The 15,341-nt window shown below is 42.5% G+C and overlaps 1 protein-coding gene across 10 annotated transcripts in view; it reads left to right on the forward strand.

The window, feature by feature from the left end:
• Positions 1-15,341, forward strand: part of LOC133138396 (calcium-dependent secretion activator 1-like) — a 117,478-nt gene that overhangs the window by 55,135 nt on the left and 47,002 nt on the right. For all 10 annotated transcript variants that reach the window (XM_061257120.1, XM_061257121.1, XM_061257122.1 and 7 more), the window contains exons 5-8: positions 563-796; positions 1,731-1,852; positions 10,029-10,140; positions 11,812-11,951. In XM_061257120.1, coding sequence (XP_061113104.1) covers positions 563-796; positions 1,731-1,852; positions 10,029-10,140; positions 11,812-11,951 — 608 coding nt within the window. The remainder of the gene's footprint in view (positions 1-562; positions 797-1,730; positions 1,853-10,028; positions 10,141-11,811; positions 11,952-15,341) is intronic.

Below are 15,341 nucleotides of genomic sequence, written 5' to 3' on the forward strand. Positions count from 1 at the left end.
TTAAATATTATTACAGTTAATTGAGGCTTTTCAAAACATAAAAGCTGGGTGGCATGTTTCTTGGTAGTCATATGCAGTGAAGCTATTCAGAGAAATTTGATGGTTGATGCACTGCAAAAATAAAATAATCAGTAATCTTAAGTATTGTAGTCTTATATTTTGACATAAAATCATATTACTTTTTGCTAAATAAGACAAGAAAATTGCCAATGAGGTGAGACAGTTTTACTCATTTCAAGATTTGCCAACAGTGTAAGGCAATTTCACTTGTTAAGCATAACCTTACAACAAGCTAATTCTACTAGAGAGAGAAAAAAATATATAAGTTTCATTACAAGAGTAAAACACTTGTTAAGACAGACTTTCTTGTGGTGTTTTCACAATTTGCATAAACTGATGTAAATTGTGCTTAATATCAGCTATGATACAAAATTATCAGATCTCCCCCTCCAGATGTCAAGGTTCACTGGTTCACTAATCTATAGAATATCTCTAGAATGTCCTATAAACAGGAAATGTGGCAATAATTTTTTCCCTTGTGTCCCTTCTTTATTTTTGAAAGGCTGGGAAGTTTCCAAAATTTGTGTCCAAAGAGATGGAGTCCATGTACATTGAGGAGCTGAAGTCCTCGGTCAACCTGCTGATGGCCAACTTGGAGAGCATGCCAGTGTCCAAAGGCGGGGAGTTCAAACTGCAGAAGCTGAAGAGAGGCCACAACACCTCCATCATCGACATGGGCCAGGAGGATGAGAACCAGCTCTCCAAGTCTGATGTGGTGCTCTCTTTCACTCTAGAGGTACATTACCAAACAGGAAGGGACATCGTCCTGGTGTTTTTAGGGCTGAGGACTCGTGTAGGAAACTCTTTTACATTACTTGAAAAGAGTCAGAGTAGGATTGCTGACCAAGGATCAGTTCTCCCTTTTAGCTCATAATAGGTAGAGTGGTGGTATGGATAGGGCAAAACTGACCCTAGATCAGCACTCCTACTATGTGCTGTGCTTTATAAATATGGTCCCAGACTCCCAGGCTGCTACGGCCCTGTAGAATGTGTGGGCCTGGGATATGTGCAGTCTGGTTTCTACATTGGCAGAAGCAGCAGCACTGCTAGCCAAACGTGATGATTCCAACGGGACTCGAAGAGGCAGAGAAATTAAACGGAGATAACGAGAGAATAATCACACATTAAAGCACACTGATCACATTCCGAGTGCTGCAGTAACTCAGAAACAGAAGCAAGCTCTTTTGTTATTTTTTAAAAATTCAGTTTTGTCATAAATAAAATAATTATTTATATAATTATAGATATAGACCAGGTGCAACTGTTTCCATTTTTATGCAAATAATAATTATGACTTGTTCTGTAATCCAAATAGTAAGGAAAAATATTATACCATTTAATATTATGACCTTCCATTAGGATGATTCCTGGAAATACAATATGCACCACTGAAGCACAATTTCCAGCAATAAGCACCACTTATGCATAATATTACTTTAATGCTTAAGGTTTGCGTTCTGGTTTGAAATGAATCACAGTGCAGGTAGGCCGACTATAGCCTCAACGCAAGACCAACGTGCAGAGGTGTACAATGTACTCCAATGTACTATTTTCCCTTTCTGAATGTTCAGGCATAATTACACCCTCAACTACGATTATACTGTACTGTGAGAAACATGGGTGCTTTGTGATAGCGGAGATTGTATTACAGACTCTGATGTTTCTCCAAGGTTGTGATCATGGAGGTTCAAGGGCTGAAGTCTTTGGCTTCCAACCGTATCGTTTACTGCACCATGGAAGTGGAAGGTGGGGAGAAGCTCCAAACTGACCAAGCCGAGGCCTCTAAACCAACGTGAGTGTTTTACTTTGCCTTGGCAAGGGGTGTCCAATCTTATCCAAAAAGGGCTGGGGTGGGTGCTGGTTTTTGTTGGAGCCCAGGTTTAAAAAAAAAATATTGTTTTATTGTAGTGTCTTTGATTGGCCCAGATAGTTTGTATCTCAGATCAAGGATATTTTTTAGACTTTTTTGGTGATCAGCTGGCTTTACAATGGTGAGCATCAGGGCGCTCAGAGGTTTGTGGTCTAAAGTCGCGTTTCTCAAGGTGGGCAGTAATGCTATGCAGGGGGCGTTCTGACTGTAAGGGGGTGCTGGAAACACACTCAATGAAAGGGGGGAGCTATTATGTGGGGGTGTCTGTTCCGTATTAATACTGAAACCCCAGGGCCACGCTGTCAGAGGTCTGAGGAAATAAATCATAATTATCACACCTGAAAAAATAGGATTCCCGGCCGTACTGATGCCTACCCTCTGCTCTACTGGCGATATGGACACGTACAACCTCTGGACTCAAAATCTTGCTGTACAAGCTGCTTTTGAGTTACTTTTAAAAGAGTATTTCCTCGCACTCACACAATTACACTCAGTGAGCTCTTTATTAGGTATTTATTTAGACTTCAGAGACTGTTGTGTTGTGTGATCCCAGGAGATCAGCAGTTTATGAGATACTCGAACCACCCTGTCTGGCACCAACAATCATTCCACAGTCAAAGTCACTTAGATCATATTTCTACCCCATTCTGACATTTGGTCTGAAAAACAGCTGAAACTCTTGACCTTATGTGCATGCTTTTATGCATGTCGTTGCTGCCTCACAATTGGCTGATTGAATATTTGCATTCACAAGCTGCTGTACAGGTCTACCTAATAAAGTGATCACTGAACGTATACACACCAATAAGCACAAACAACAACACACACCCCATAAACACGCACCCAGAGCAGGGCCTCACCATGCAGCGGTTGGTGTGTTGCCGTTACCTGCGCACTCCCAGCGGGTCGTGCAAATCCACCGTGGGAGGCACAGCCTGGGGCCGATGATCAGCGCAGCATCTACTGTTTCACGAGATCAGAAAACGCGACAGGAGTCCAGCATCGATTCCCTCTTTAACGCGCTCATCAAGCGCCATCTGCAGCTCCGAGCTCCGCCGCCTGGGCAGCTCTTCTTCACTCGGGATACGAGATACGCAGCCCAGGAAGTGTCCAGGCCATGACAAATATTTTTCACACAAAGGCCTTTTGTTTTTCGTCGTTTCGCACCGCGACTGGTGTTTTCAGCACAGCCGGGAATGTCCCGGTTTGAATATGCGGCGTTTTGATTTGTTTTTGTTTTGTGGGTTTTTTTCTCTCTGTAATTTATGCGCATAATCCTATAAATCAAACCGCTGCTGGTTGCTGAAGGCGTGGATCCTGAACTGGGCCGCTGAGCGGTTGTTTTTTCCCGCGTTAGACGACGGCGGTCGCACCTCGTAGAGATGTGAGGAGGCGACGCGGTGGCCTTATCACCTTGAAATTGAAATGAGGCGTTCTGCCGACGGTGCGGGTCACGAGAGCGGTGACAACAGCGGCTCCTGCGGGGGCTATTTTTGGGAACGTCCCTGACTGCTGCAAGCTCCAGTGCCGTTTCTGTAATCATCACAAATAGAGGAGCTCCAGCGTCTGTGCACACGGACGTAGCCGGATGGATTATTGCATGCTTTTTAATGGGGACGACATGAACGATACTTAATTGCTGTGATCAGTTGTGCGCTTTCGGACCACTGCACGCTGACGGGTAGCGCATGCTGACGGGTACTGCACACTGATGGGTACTGCACACTGATGGACGGTACTGCACGCTGACGGTTACTACGCACTGACGGGTACTGCACACTGATGAGTACTGAACACTGACAGGTGCTGCATGCTGATGGGTACTCAACACTGACGGGTACTGAACACTGACGGGTACTGCACGCTGACGGGTCCTGCACACTGATGGTTATTGCACACTGATGGGTACTGAACACTGACGGGCACTGAACACTGACAGGTACTGAACACTGACAGGTACTGAACACTGATGGGTACTGCACGCTGACAGGTACTGAACACTGACGGGCACCGAACATTGAAGGGTACTGCACACTACCCATAATCTTTTAGACTAATTATTTTCTTGTCTTTCTGTCCTTTATGGGCATTGAAAAAGGATAGTGGTCAGACATCTGAAGTATTGTAACGGATACAATAAAAAAAACATTAATTTCAAGTGCTTAAATCCCATCTTGCACTTGAAAAGGCTGTTTACCCCCGGCTTCCAGGCTCTTAAATACACCCTCTATGGCTACACACAACAGAGATGGCAGTATTTGAAGGGTACGTTTATATCATCAAGACTAAAGTATCCCAACCTACACTCTCTGCTTTCTCACTGTCTGAATAAAACACAAACTATGAAAGGAAAACTAACTGTCTGCTCGTTTTCCATAACAAAGGGCATTCTGCTCTTAACTATTTTTCAAGAAAATATCAGATGCGTCATGCCAACCTTCTATGAATAATGTAGCACAGAATTACAGAAGCCTTTCAGTGAAGTATAAATGTGCTTAGCTGGGTATGTGTGGCTGGGTATGTGTAGTCTGGTATGTGTTGCCGGGTGTGTATAGCTGGCTGTGTGTAGCTGGATGTGTATGGCTGAGTGTGTATAGCTGAGTGTGTATGGCTGGGTGTGTACCGCTGTGTGTGTACAGATGGGGGTGTATAGCTGAGTGTGTATAGCTCAGTGTGTATGGCTGGGTGTGTATAGCTTTGTTCTAGGGAAAGTGAGGTCACCTCTCTGAGTGGTGGTAAACCCAATATGCGGGCTATGGGTGATGCAGTGAGCCTGCTATGTTTCTTATATTTGTGTTGGTTCAAACCGTGCCCAGACCACGCATTACAAATACAGATTCACTGCATTTTTTATTAAAGATGTTAGGTGTACCTTAAGGAAGGTAGTTTCTAAAATATAAGACCAAATTTTACCATTGCAAAACAAAACAGTAGCTACAGATATGTATGAGAATCAGGATCAAGTTTTCTCTTAGGAAATAAAATATGAACTGGCTTCACGTTCTTCACTTTCTGTTTTCCTTGAAAAAGGCTGAGCTTAGGGCATTAGAGATCTAAACTGGGTGAGGTAAATTTTTTCATTGATCTGTTACATAATACAGCTGAGGCTCATCTGATGCAGTAAAATGGAGATTTCATTCCACGCCCTTGTGTCATGTGGAACATTAAACTGACAAGCAGCAAGATTACAAGCACCACTGCCAGTTTCGCTTCACGATGACCTTCCTGATGAGGACACACTGAAATGGTGTTGTTGCTTATTTCATGACAACATGAAACAGGGCTAAAATTGACAGAACCCTCTTTTATCCAATTCTGTGGGAAAAAAAAGTATTAATTACACATACAGGCAGATTGTAGAACTCCTTCTGGATGCACATCATCATGTTTCTCACCTTCACTTTCCGCAGCTTTTTATAGCATTTAAAGCATCTGGATTTCATTTCCACGTGTTTCTGCAAGGGCATACTTAAGTCAAGAAATTTCCCACACTGCCATCTGGCTGTGTCGTTTTGTATGGCACCGACTCACAAAATAACACTTGGAATACTTTTCAGTCAAATCTACAAATCCAGAAAGAAAAGAAGAAAAGCTGTCTGGGTGCTAATGGGTATTTTCAGAAAGGTTCACTCTACCTTATTTTCTATTTTTGGTGTAAATGCATCAAATGCATAATATAATACAATTTGGGAGAAATAAAAAATAAAAGATTTGATGGAATTAAAAAAAAGCTTTTTTTTAATTGGTTAAATCCCCTGCCGTGCATGTTTTTAACTGTCAGCCCATCTCTGCCTGTTGCTTTAACCCTGTCTGAATGAAGACAAGGCACAAAAGGTTGGAATACTGTCTGTTCTCCTTTTTTAAATAAATAAATAAACAGCTACCCATTAGCTGTTTTAGCTACATTGAAACACAATTAATGTAAGATTAGACTGCCTTATAACTGACTGATCTACTGTGCATGTAGGCTAATGTCATTGCTGTTGATTATATTGCTAATAATACTACATGTACACTGTGTTTGCCCTTCCAGATGTCAAATATTGTAACAGCTTTGATGGCATGGCTGTTGCTGGGCCAGACTGCAGGATGTTGAGAGCAGCCTATGTCCTAGCAACTGCAGGGACAGCGGCGTGCGGTGGCTTATGGGTAATTGAGTTAATGGCGGGAGGGGGGGGAGGAATTCAGAAACTATGGATGGATGTGTGTGCACTGAGCCTTTTCCTGGAATTTTAGTAATTTGGGGAAAAATGGAGTTGGCTCATTAGCCTGGCATTATTAGCCTGTGGCCTTAAAGTGCACATCCTCTGCCCTTGTTCTTTAGATTGGTCTGCAGTAACACCAGGTATTTCTTTCCGTGCTACTAGTCACATTAGATTCACACATATGTCCTGTAGCTGCAAGCAGCAATTGACGGGGTCCAAGCAGCACAGCAGCAGTCGGCAAGCACAGAGACTTTGATTGAGCAGTAGTACACATGGACCACATTTCAAGATGATTTAACCTTGTTAAGTCCATTGAGATAATGAGATAATGAGGCACAGAGGCACCCAGAGAACATGCAAGCTCCACACAGAAATGGCCATGGCTGGTCTCCGGAGGCCTCAGTCTTCATGCAAATTGGTTATTTTTTCTGGGAGAAGAAGAATTTTAAGTGTTTTTCAAGCAATTTTCCTCTTACAGCGCCTATTGGTGAAACTATATTGCATGCTGTGTGCTAAATAATGCTAATGTTGTTACTTGCGGTTAAGTTATTCATTGGAAAAAGGTCATAATGTTCCCTTATGAAAATTCACTATGCTTTACTATGGTTTTAGCAATTACTATGGTAATTATGATTACTGTGTTCCTCACCATGGTACTAGCATGGTTTATCAATGGCAGACAGGGTAGTTTGAGTATCTCAGAAGCTGCTGATCTTGTTAATGAGACGTTAGAGGAGAATGGCCAGACTGGTCAAAACTGCCAGGAAGGTGCAGTAAGGCAAACTACAAGGTGGTATGCTGAAGAGCACACAACAGTTGAACACACAACTCTGAACACACAATGTATCATAACTGTAAGTGGTTGGGCTACAGTAGTAGAATTGTAAAAAAAGAAGTCTAATAAATACCTAATAAAGTGCTCACTGAGTGTATATTAAAAAAATTACAAAAAAACAGAACAAAGACAAAAGAATTTCAACACTTTGTGCTTGGACCCCTAATAAAAGTATCTTAACTTCTTGTCTGTGACTTGTCCCAAAGGAAATTTGAATAGACCAACATTAAAATAAATGTTGCATGAATACAGTTGAAAAAAGTCCTAATTAAAGATTAAAGCACATTCAAAGGGCAGAGCAGGGTAGTGTAATAAATGATTCAATCTTTAACTGCAGCTATTCTGCATAAGTCTAGGGATTATTCCACTGCATGTGAGTTATGTTGTTCGCATAATTACTACCTTTTTACTTTTTTTTTTTTTTGGGGGGGGGGGGGCAGTCTTCCCATTGGAGTACATGGCGTGTATCAAAACAAAAGCTTAATGTTCAGATAAGATTTCACTGAGACGAACCTATTTTTTAAAAATACCTACGTGTTCGGATAGTGCCAAAGCTAAATTTGATAGAAAGGAGGTCCTAGGTTTGAATCCCGGCTGGGGGCATTTCTGTGTGGAGTTGGCATGGTCTCCAGTTTCCTCTCACAGTCCAAAGACAAGCAGGTTAGGCTAACTGGATACTGTAACTTAGTTATACAGTAGCTATGGGTGTGTGTCAGTGAATGGTGTGTGTGCCCGGTTGCCCCGGCTGAGATGGATTGGTGACCCGTCCATGGGGTATTCCTACCTCTTTCCCGGTGCATGCTCCAGTCCTTAGCTTTTAGCAGAGGTATGTCTTGAATATTGAGGTGATCATTAGCCGGTCTATCTGGGTATGAACTGGTTGTGTGTGCTCTGGTTCAAAACATAGCTTCAGCAAGTTAAACCAAAGCTGGTCTGAACTGCATTTCAAAACCTTTTTTTCCAGCAGGGTAGCCTATTAGATTACCTTGTTTGAGGAATGAACAGCTACAAATCTCAAAAAAGTTCTGGAGTTCTCCATCACTGCTGCCCTTGGCTGTTTTCCTCAATATCATCTGCATGGAAAAGGCAACGTTATGTTCCTCTCTTTGAAACACAGATCATTTCCTTGCAGGATGCAAATAGTCTCAAGTAAACTAAACAAGTGTCCAAGAGGTGAGAGACTAGGCACCAGTCCAATAAATCACAAGCAAGAAAAATACAGAATCTCTTGGAAAGAGTACAAACTAAACTTGTTCCTGGAATGAAATGTAAAACTTACAAGGAAATAAAATGTGATACTGTGGCACATTCATCGTAACAATAACTACAATATTGTAGTCTAGTCTAGGACTGTTGCAGTTGTATTTGTATTTATATTATATTGTATTAATCTTGATACTGTAGTTACTGTCCTAATTCCTGACTGACTTGGCTTATTTTCTATGTGTACTGAAAATAATGTTCATTGCTGAACAACTGATTCTTTGCAAATTGCTAATAGCTTACCCGACCTGTTCTGTTGTTTGTTCTAATGACCTTGAGATGCACTTTTTTTCTACATTGCTTTGGATAAAAGCATCTGCTCAATTTAATGTAATGTAATGAGAGTGGGATGATTGGAATATTCTGAAATCTAATCTCTGTTATTGCTTCACCCCACAAGAGACATACCTGGCAACCACTTCCCTAAGGGCTGGGTGTATGCTAGTTTCTGTTCTGACCAAATTCCTCCGATTAATCTCTAAATGAACCAAAAACGGGATATTTCTTATTATTGTGTATACCTAGAATGCTCTACCCTTCTTATTTTAAAAGGCTTTTAAAGTACAGTTGAGACAATAATTAAGGATTCAGTTTGAAAGCTCTCCCTCTATGATGGCAGCCTTGCCAACCTTGCTGTGGTGCTGGAATACACAGCTCTGGTGCTGTGGGACCTTGTGGTTGAGCCTGGCTCTTATCTCATTCAGCCTTACCGCCCTCTGCAGGTTGGAGAGTGTTAGTACAGCTGGGAAACATGTTGGAACAAGGTCCTCTTGGACAGAGATGAGGAAGCCTGTTCTACATGACCGCCATGAATCAAACAACCAATCACCCCCAGCGTCCCTCCCTTCCTGCTGTTATAGGAAGTGCTCTCCGGCGTGGAAGCCTGTGTGTGTGTGTGTGTTTGATATCGTAAAATAAGAAGGAGATGTTGTATGGTGTTTGGTGCTGGGTATCTCTCTCTCTCTCTCTCTCTCTATATCTGTCTCTGTCTCCCTCTACCATCCCCCTCTCTCTCTCCTCTCTTGCACCCCCCCCCCCCCCCCACTTGCTATCTCGCCCTCCCTCCCTGGGCACAGAGTGCAACATGATGCAACATCAGCTGCATTTCATGGCGCGCTCTCGGGGCTGTCAGTGTGAACCAGTGGGATTAGCTGCTAACGGGCTGTCAGAAGCTGCCTGCAGTTCACCCACAAACAGACCCAGCACAGATGTGCGCTATTTCCACTGGCCTTTGGAGCACATATACAGCTTTTGTTCCTCATTTGTTACAAGAACATCCAGTCAGATATGTACTTCTCTTTAAGCGCATTATCAGAGGTATAATGAAAAAGATGTTTGCAAATGAATGGTTTACTCGTGTGCCAGCTCTCTCTCTCCCAAGCATCTTAAAGGGAAGTCACGATTTGTGTGATTTGCTTCTTGTAATCTCATTATTGGAGCCTCACCCATAAGATCATAATTAACTCACCAATGGTTTATTGCGCTAGTGAAATGACATGTGCGCACATGCGTGTATGTGTGTGTGTGTGCACCTACGTGTGTTTGCATGTGTGGGTGGGGAGGGTTATAAGGACACCTCATCCCTGCACCATTTCAGTTTAATTTTGGGAGAATGTTGATGAGCACACAGGTCCTGTGAAATCACACTGCTGCTGCTTCTCATTCTGCTGCCACCGTGTCAGTACAGTATATATCCAGCTGTATAAATGGACACTGTATAGAAAAATGCAAAAAGCTCTGGACAGTAACGTTTGCTAAACGGTTGGAATGTACTGTGTATGTTTTTGTCTCGCAGCTGGGGGACTCAAGGAGACTTCACCACGACACACCCTCTTCCGGCTGTCAAAGTGAAGCTCTTCACAGAGAGCACGGGGGTGCTGGCGCTGGAAGACAAGGAGCTTGGCAGGGTATGGTCCTTTATCAAGTTTCTCTCTCCCTCTATCTCTCTCTCGCCCTCTCTATCGCTCTCCCTCTCCTTCCCCCTCTCTCTCCCTCTCCCTCTCTTTTTCTTTCTTTCTCTCCCTCTCTTTCTCTCTCATTCACTATTCCTCCTGGCCCCTCCCCTTTTATCTCTGCTCGATGTCCCTCTGTCCATTTTTCCTCCCTGCCCCTCATACCGTTGTTTAGGCTACCTGCTATTGGTCCACTCTGTCCTCATTTGAACTCCCTCTCTAATGGTCAGATTCACTGTGTCCTCATTTAAACTCCCTTGCTAATGGTCAGATTCACTGTGTCCTCATTTAAACTCCCTAACGGTCCAGTCCACTCGGCCCTTGATTAAATTTCATCCTGAGGGTCAGGCACATTGTTCCCCTGGGTAAACTGTCTGCTGATGGACTTTTGAACTCATGGACATGTTACTGTATCAGTTTCTCAGTCAGTGATGGTCAGGAGTCTGAGTTAAGTGCTGAGTACATTTAAGGTCAAAATAAAGGCGAGCAGCATTGCAGAATCTACTGTAGGTGATATTTCAACACTCATATTGCATCAAAAACAACTAGAATGTATTTCATGCAGTTTACTTTTCAGTCCAAATTGATAGAAAAACAACTGTCTGGTCATCTCCAAACTGCCATTTTGGAATAACAATCTAAAGGAGAGACAGTGCCGTAGCAGCAGTAAAAGCGCCCGAGAGGTGCAGAAACCGGTCCTGTAGCAACCCCGACAGCCATCCCAGATGGCGGAGAGGAGGGCCGGCTCGTCGTTTCCGACGTGAACGCAGCGGGAACATTTCCCGGCGAAGGAGTAGGCGCGGCAGAAGTGTCACCTTGATTGTGACGAGGCGCTTTAATCTGGCGCTGCTGCAGTCCCCGGCACCCACGGAACTCCTTACCCACGCCCAGCTGTCAGCGCCGTTCCCAGCAGATTAGGCCGGGTCTTCAGGGAAGTGCGATCCTCAGCAGTTTTCCGCAGTCTGACTGATTCCGTGGCGTCCCTTTGATATGGCGGAAAGCCATGGCAGCCCAGATTAACCCTTTGAATAGTAGGTTTTTTGGAAAGTCAGTGGTCTAGAGCTACATTGCTTGCAGTTAACAGTAGTGATTGTTACACCAGCATTATAAAGTTCAGTGAAGAACACTCTAACCACATACTGTATTTGTCATTTGTGGCATGCAGCTTTAGGTGAATGAATTAACCTGTTTAGAAAAACTCTGCAAAATATAAATGCAGTGACTGAGGAATGACAGCCAACATCTTTTGATTGCAATAACCACAATTGAAAGCAGTAGCCCAGTGGCTAAGGTGCAAGACTGGGACCAGGAAGGTTGTTAGTTCAAGTCCCGGTGTAGCCACGATAAGAGCCATGCTTGGGCCCCTGAGCAAGGCCCTTAAACCCACATTGCTCCAGGGAGGATTGTCCCCTGCTAATCAAGTTTGGGGTAAAAGCGTCAGCTAAATAACTGTTTTGAAAAGCGCACACACACAGATTTATGAATATCATTATGATCAGGACTGCACACACTCCACTGTGTCACCTTATTCATTTTTCTGAATCAATCAAGTTATATACTCCTTTAGATTATCTTTATTCTGACTGCAATACATTCTTTTTATTTTTTATTTTATTGTGTACGCAGGTTGTCCTCCACCCGACCCCGAACAGTCCGAAGCAATCGGAACTGCATAAGATGGCGCTGACCAAGGCCTGCCCTGACCACGACCTGAAGATCAAGCTGGCCATCCGCATGGACAAGCCTCAGAACATGAAGCACTGTGGGTAAGGGAGCCATGGCAACTTTTGAATGTGAGGCAGCTCCCTGGTGGGTCACTGGAATGGCACTGCCGTGCTGCAGCAACTCCGGTCAGAATGTAGATGCTAATAATTTAACTTCCGCCTGGTTATTGCATCAGACATAAAAACAATGATGCTGAAACGCATTTATTTGGCGTGTGTATGTACTACAGCATGTGGAACCCAAATAAACCCATATTTGACTAAAGGCTAAAAATAGTATGTTAAGAAAAATGACAACATAGGTCATTCTGTTTGGTGTAGAAAGAATATGTAAAAATATGTAGAATACAACTATGTAAAAATAGTGCACAGAAAAATAACCCAAGCCTCATACTTTGGCCGATTGTAAAACTTCAGCTCAATTAGCGTGACAAAAGCAATTTCAAACTACAGATGTGAATGGGTTAAATCCTTTCCCTGTGCGAGGTCACTGCTGTGCCATGCAGATTTAAAAAAAAAACTAAATTGTGGGGAAAAATAAGACCGTTTCCCTGGGACAAAGATACATTTTCCTATTCTTCTGTGGATTTACGTATATCACTCTCGCTTACTGTGCTAAAAGGAAGAATTGAGACATATTTCTTCAAGTATAATAAAGATCCTGGGGCCAGATGTGCGCACATAAAACTCGCACCATCAATTGGGGCCTGACGAGGGTATGTTGTGCGTGGACAGTCTGCATGAAATTAACATTATTTACTACAGCTACTGCTAGCAGCAAAGGGACTGCCTACTAATTGCGTTTTGCACTTGAAGCAGTGCTGCTTCATTGCATTGAATATCTTCATTAGATGTGGGGTAATTGGTGTATTGTCTGCTTGTGTTAAGAGCATATCCAGCAGCACAACAGACCACACACTACACATGTGGACTGTAATCATCCAGCTGTGGCGGCAGTGGTCCTCACTCCTAGTCCTGGAGAGCTGCAATGTGTGCTGTTTTTGTTGTTGTAACTCAGCACTTAATTGGTTGCTGATTTTAAGGTGAAAACAAAAACCAGCACACCATGCGACTCTCCAGGACCAGGAATGAGGACCACTGTGTACCCTTAATCTACATACGAGATAGTATTAATCACAAAAAACTATGTTTTAAGTGAAATGTTTGCATTTGCTGAAAGCCTCAAAAGAAATTAAATGAAATTGATCAGCCCTAACACAAGATCAGCCTGCTCTCCGTCAAGTTATCAGCACAGATCGCTGAAAACTGCTATATCCCTTGTTACGACCTAAGGCTCGATTTGGCCGTAACATAAAATGGACACCAACAACGAGGTGAAGGAATTTACAAATATTTATTAAATACCTTCTTTTTCTGAAGACTTATGCAAGCCTTTGGTATTGGGTAATCAAAGACTAATATTTATAGATATCATAAGCTGGGTCTCGGATAATAGCCAGGGGCGTGGTCGATTCGGACAAATAAAGGCCGGCCCCCAAATACAAGCCAGGGTAATATTGCCTACCAGTAGGGCTATCAGTCCATGAGCACTAGAAGACATTGTTTTGATTGAACTCTTCTTAATATTTTATATTGTTGGTTGGTTTAATACTGTTGCCAATGAAAAGTCGTTGTCCTACACCATGGGTCTCCAACATGTTGCTCTCAAGCTACCAGTCGCTTGCCGCCCCCTTCTCAGTAGCTTGCCAAAGGCTGAAGCAGTATACATTTAAACACAATTGTTGCCGCGACGCATTCCAACCTACAAATTTAATAAAAAGTAAATCAGGCAAAATTAAAAATGTACTCAATTTAGACTACTTGGCTACGTAATAAGGTTTCCATGTATTTACAGGACAGCGCACGTTCAATGAATGAATGAAAGCGGCTGCCTTGGCTCGCAATTTACACTTACATTTTAGTCATTTGGCAGACGCTTTTAATCCAAAGCGACTTACAAGTGCATAGGTGCATAGGCAATAAACAGACGGGTGGAAATCCCGACACTCTTTCAAGTACATAAAACAGTGAACCACCAAATACCCCCCAGATTTCAGTGCCCATCAGTCCCAACATTTAGCAAAAGAATCAAACAGTCCAAAAGTAAATTAAATCCCAAACCAAAGTGAAAATCTTTTGATAGCCTACCGGTATGCTGCTCCAAACTAAACGCATGTCTCACAATAAAACGCACTTTAGGAAAAAAAGATCCTTAACTTGCTGTTATCTACGCTAATTTGTTATTGTTCATGAAGGCGTGTCTGGCAAGTTGTTATTTTATGGATTCTGGACTTGCATGTGATTTATTGTGTTTGAGAATATTTGCAATAAACTAAGTCTGTTAAGACTGACACTATGACTTACCAAACGGTGTTCCTGATTAGCCCACACTAATTGATTTCTGAACAGTGACAGGAAGTGTTGAACAGTGTCGGCCCACTTTAAGTGTAGCCTTTTACTTTATTTCAAAGAATAAAATACTACAACAGAAGCCTAATAAGAAATAAAGGCCTGCCTTGAAAACATGCCTGCCCCAAATAAAGGCCTGTGCTTTGTGCAGCCTAAGTAAATAAAAGACCCCGGCCACAATTTGAGGATTTACGGTAATTCCGGTAATGTGTTTGTATAATTCCAATATGATAGCTTATGAATTCCCTTGTAGCATTAATGAAGTTACTTTACTGAGAGCTTTATAAAAAACCCCAAAACATTTTGTATTGCAGGTGGAGGTGTTTGGTTTCTGTAAAATACTGTTGTTGAGTGTCATGATATTGTCTGACAATCAGATGGCAGAAAATTTTTAATGTACATACACTCAGTGGGCACCTTATTAATTAATTATTTAATAGACTTATTGGTCTTCTGCTGCTGTAGCCTATCCACTTAAGAGGTTTGATGTGTTGTGTGTTCAGAGATGCTCTTCTGCATACCAATGTTATAATGTATGGTTATTTGGGTTTGCCCGAAGAACTGCTCCTCATTGGATATTTTTAGTTTTTTGCACCATTCTCTGCAAACTCTAGAGATTTTAGGAGATCAGCCGTTTCTGAGATATTCAAACCACCCTGTCTGGCCCCAACAATCATTCCACAGTCAAAGTCACTTAGATCATATTTCTTCCCAATTCTGACATTTGGTCTGAAAAACAGCTGAACCTCTTGACCATGTTTGCATGCTTTTATGCATCTAGTTGCTGCCACATGATTGGCTGATTAAAATATTTGCATTTACGAGCTGGTCTACCTAATAAAGTACACACAGAGTGTAGGCATCAGAACTAGGGGTTGAATCAATTTCAATTCATTCAATTAAGGTCATTAATTAAAATGATGAATTCACTGAAAAGCCTCATAGATCATCATGGCTGTTTTCATGTCGCTGAGGAGAAATTGCTGACTCTGCACCCAACCAAACAGAATAATGTGCTGCACA

The sequence above is a fragment of the Conger conger genome, chromosome 10 (assembly GCF_963514075.1).
Source record: "Conger conger chromosome 10, fConCon1.1, whole genome shotgun sequence".
In the NCBI taxonomy this organism is placed as follows: domain Eukaryota; kingdom Metazoa; phylum Chordata; class Actinopteri; order Anguilliformes; family Congridae; genus Conger; species Conger conger.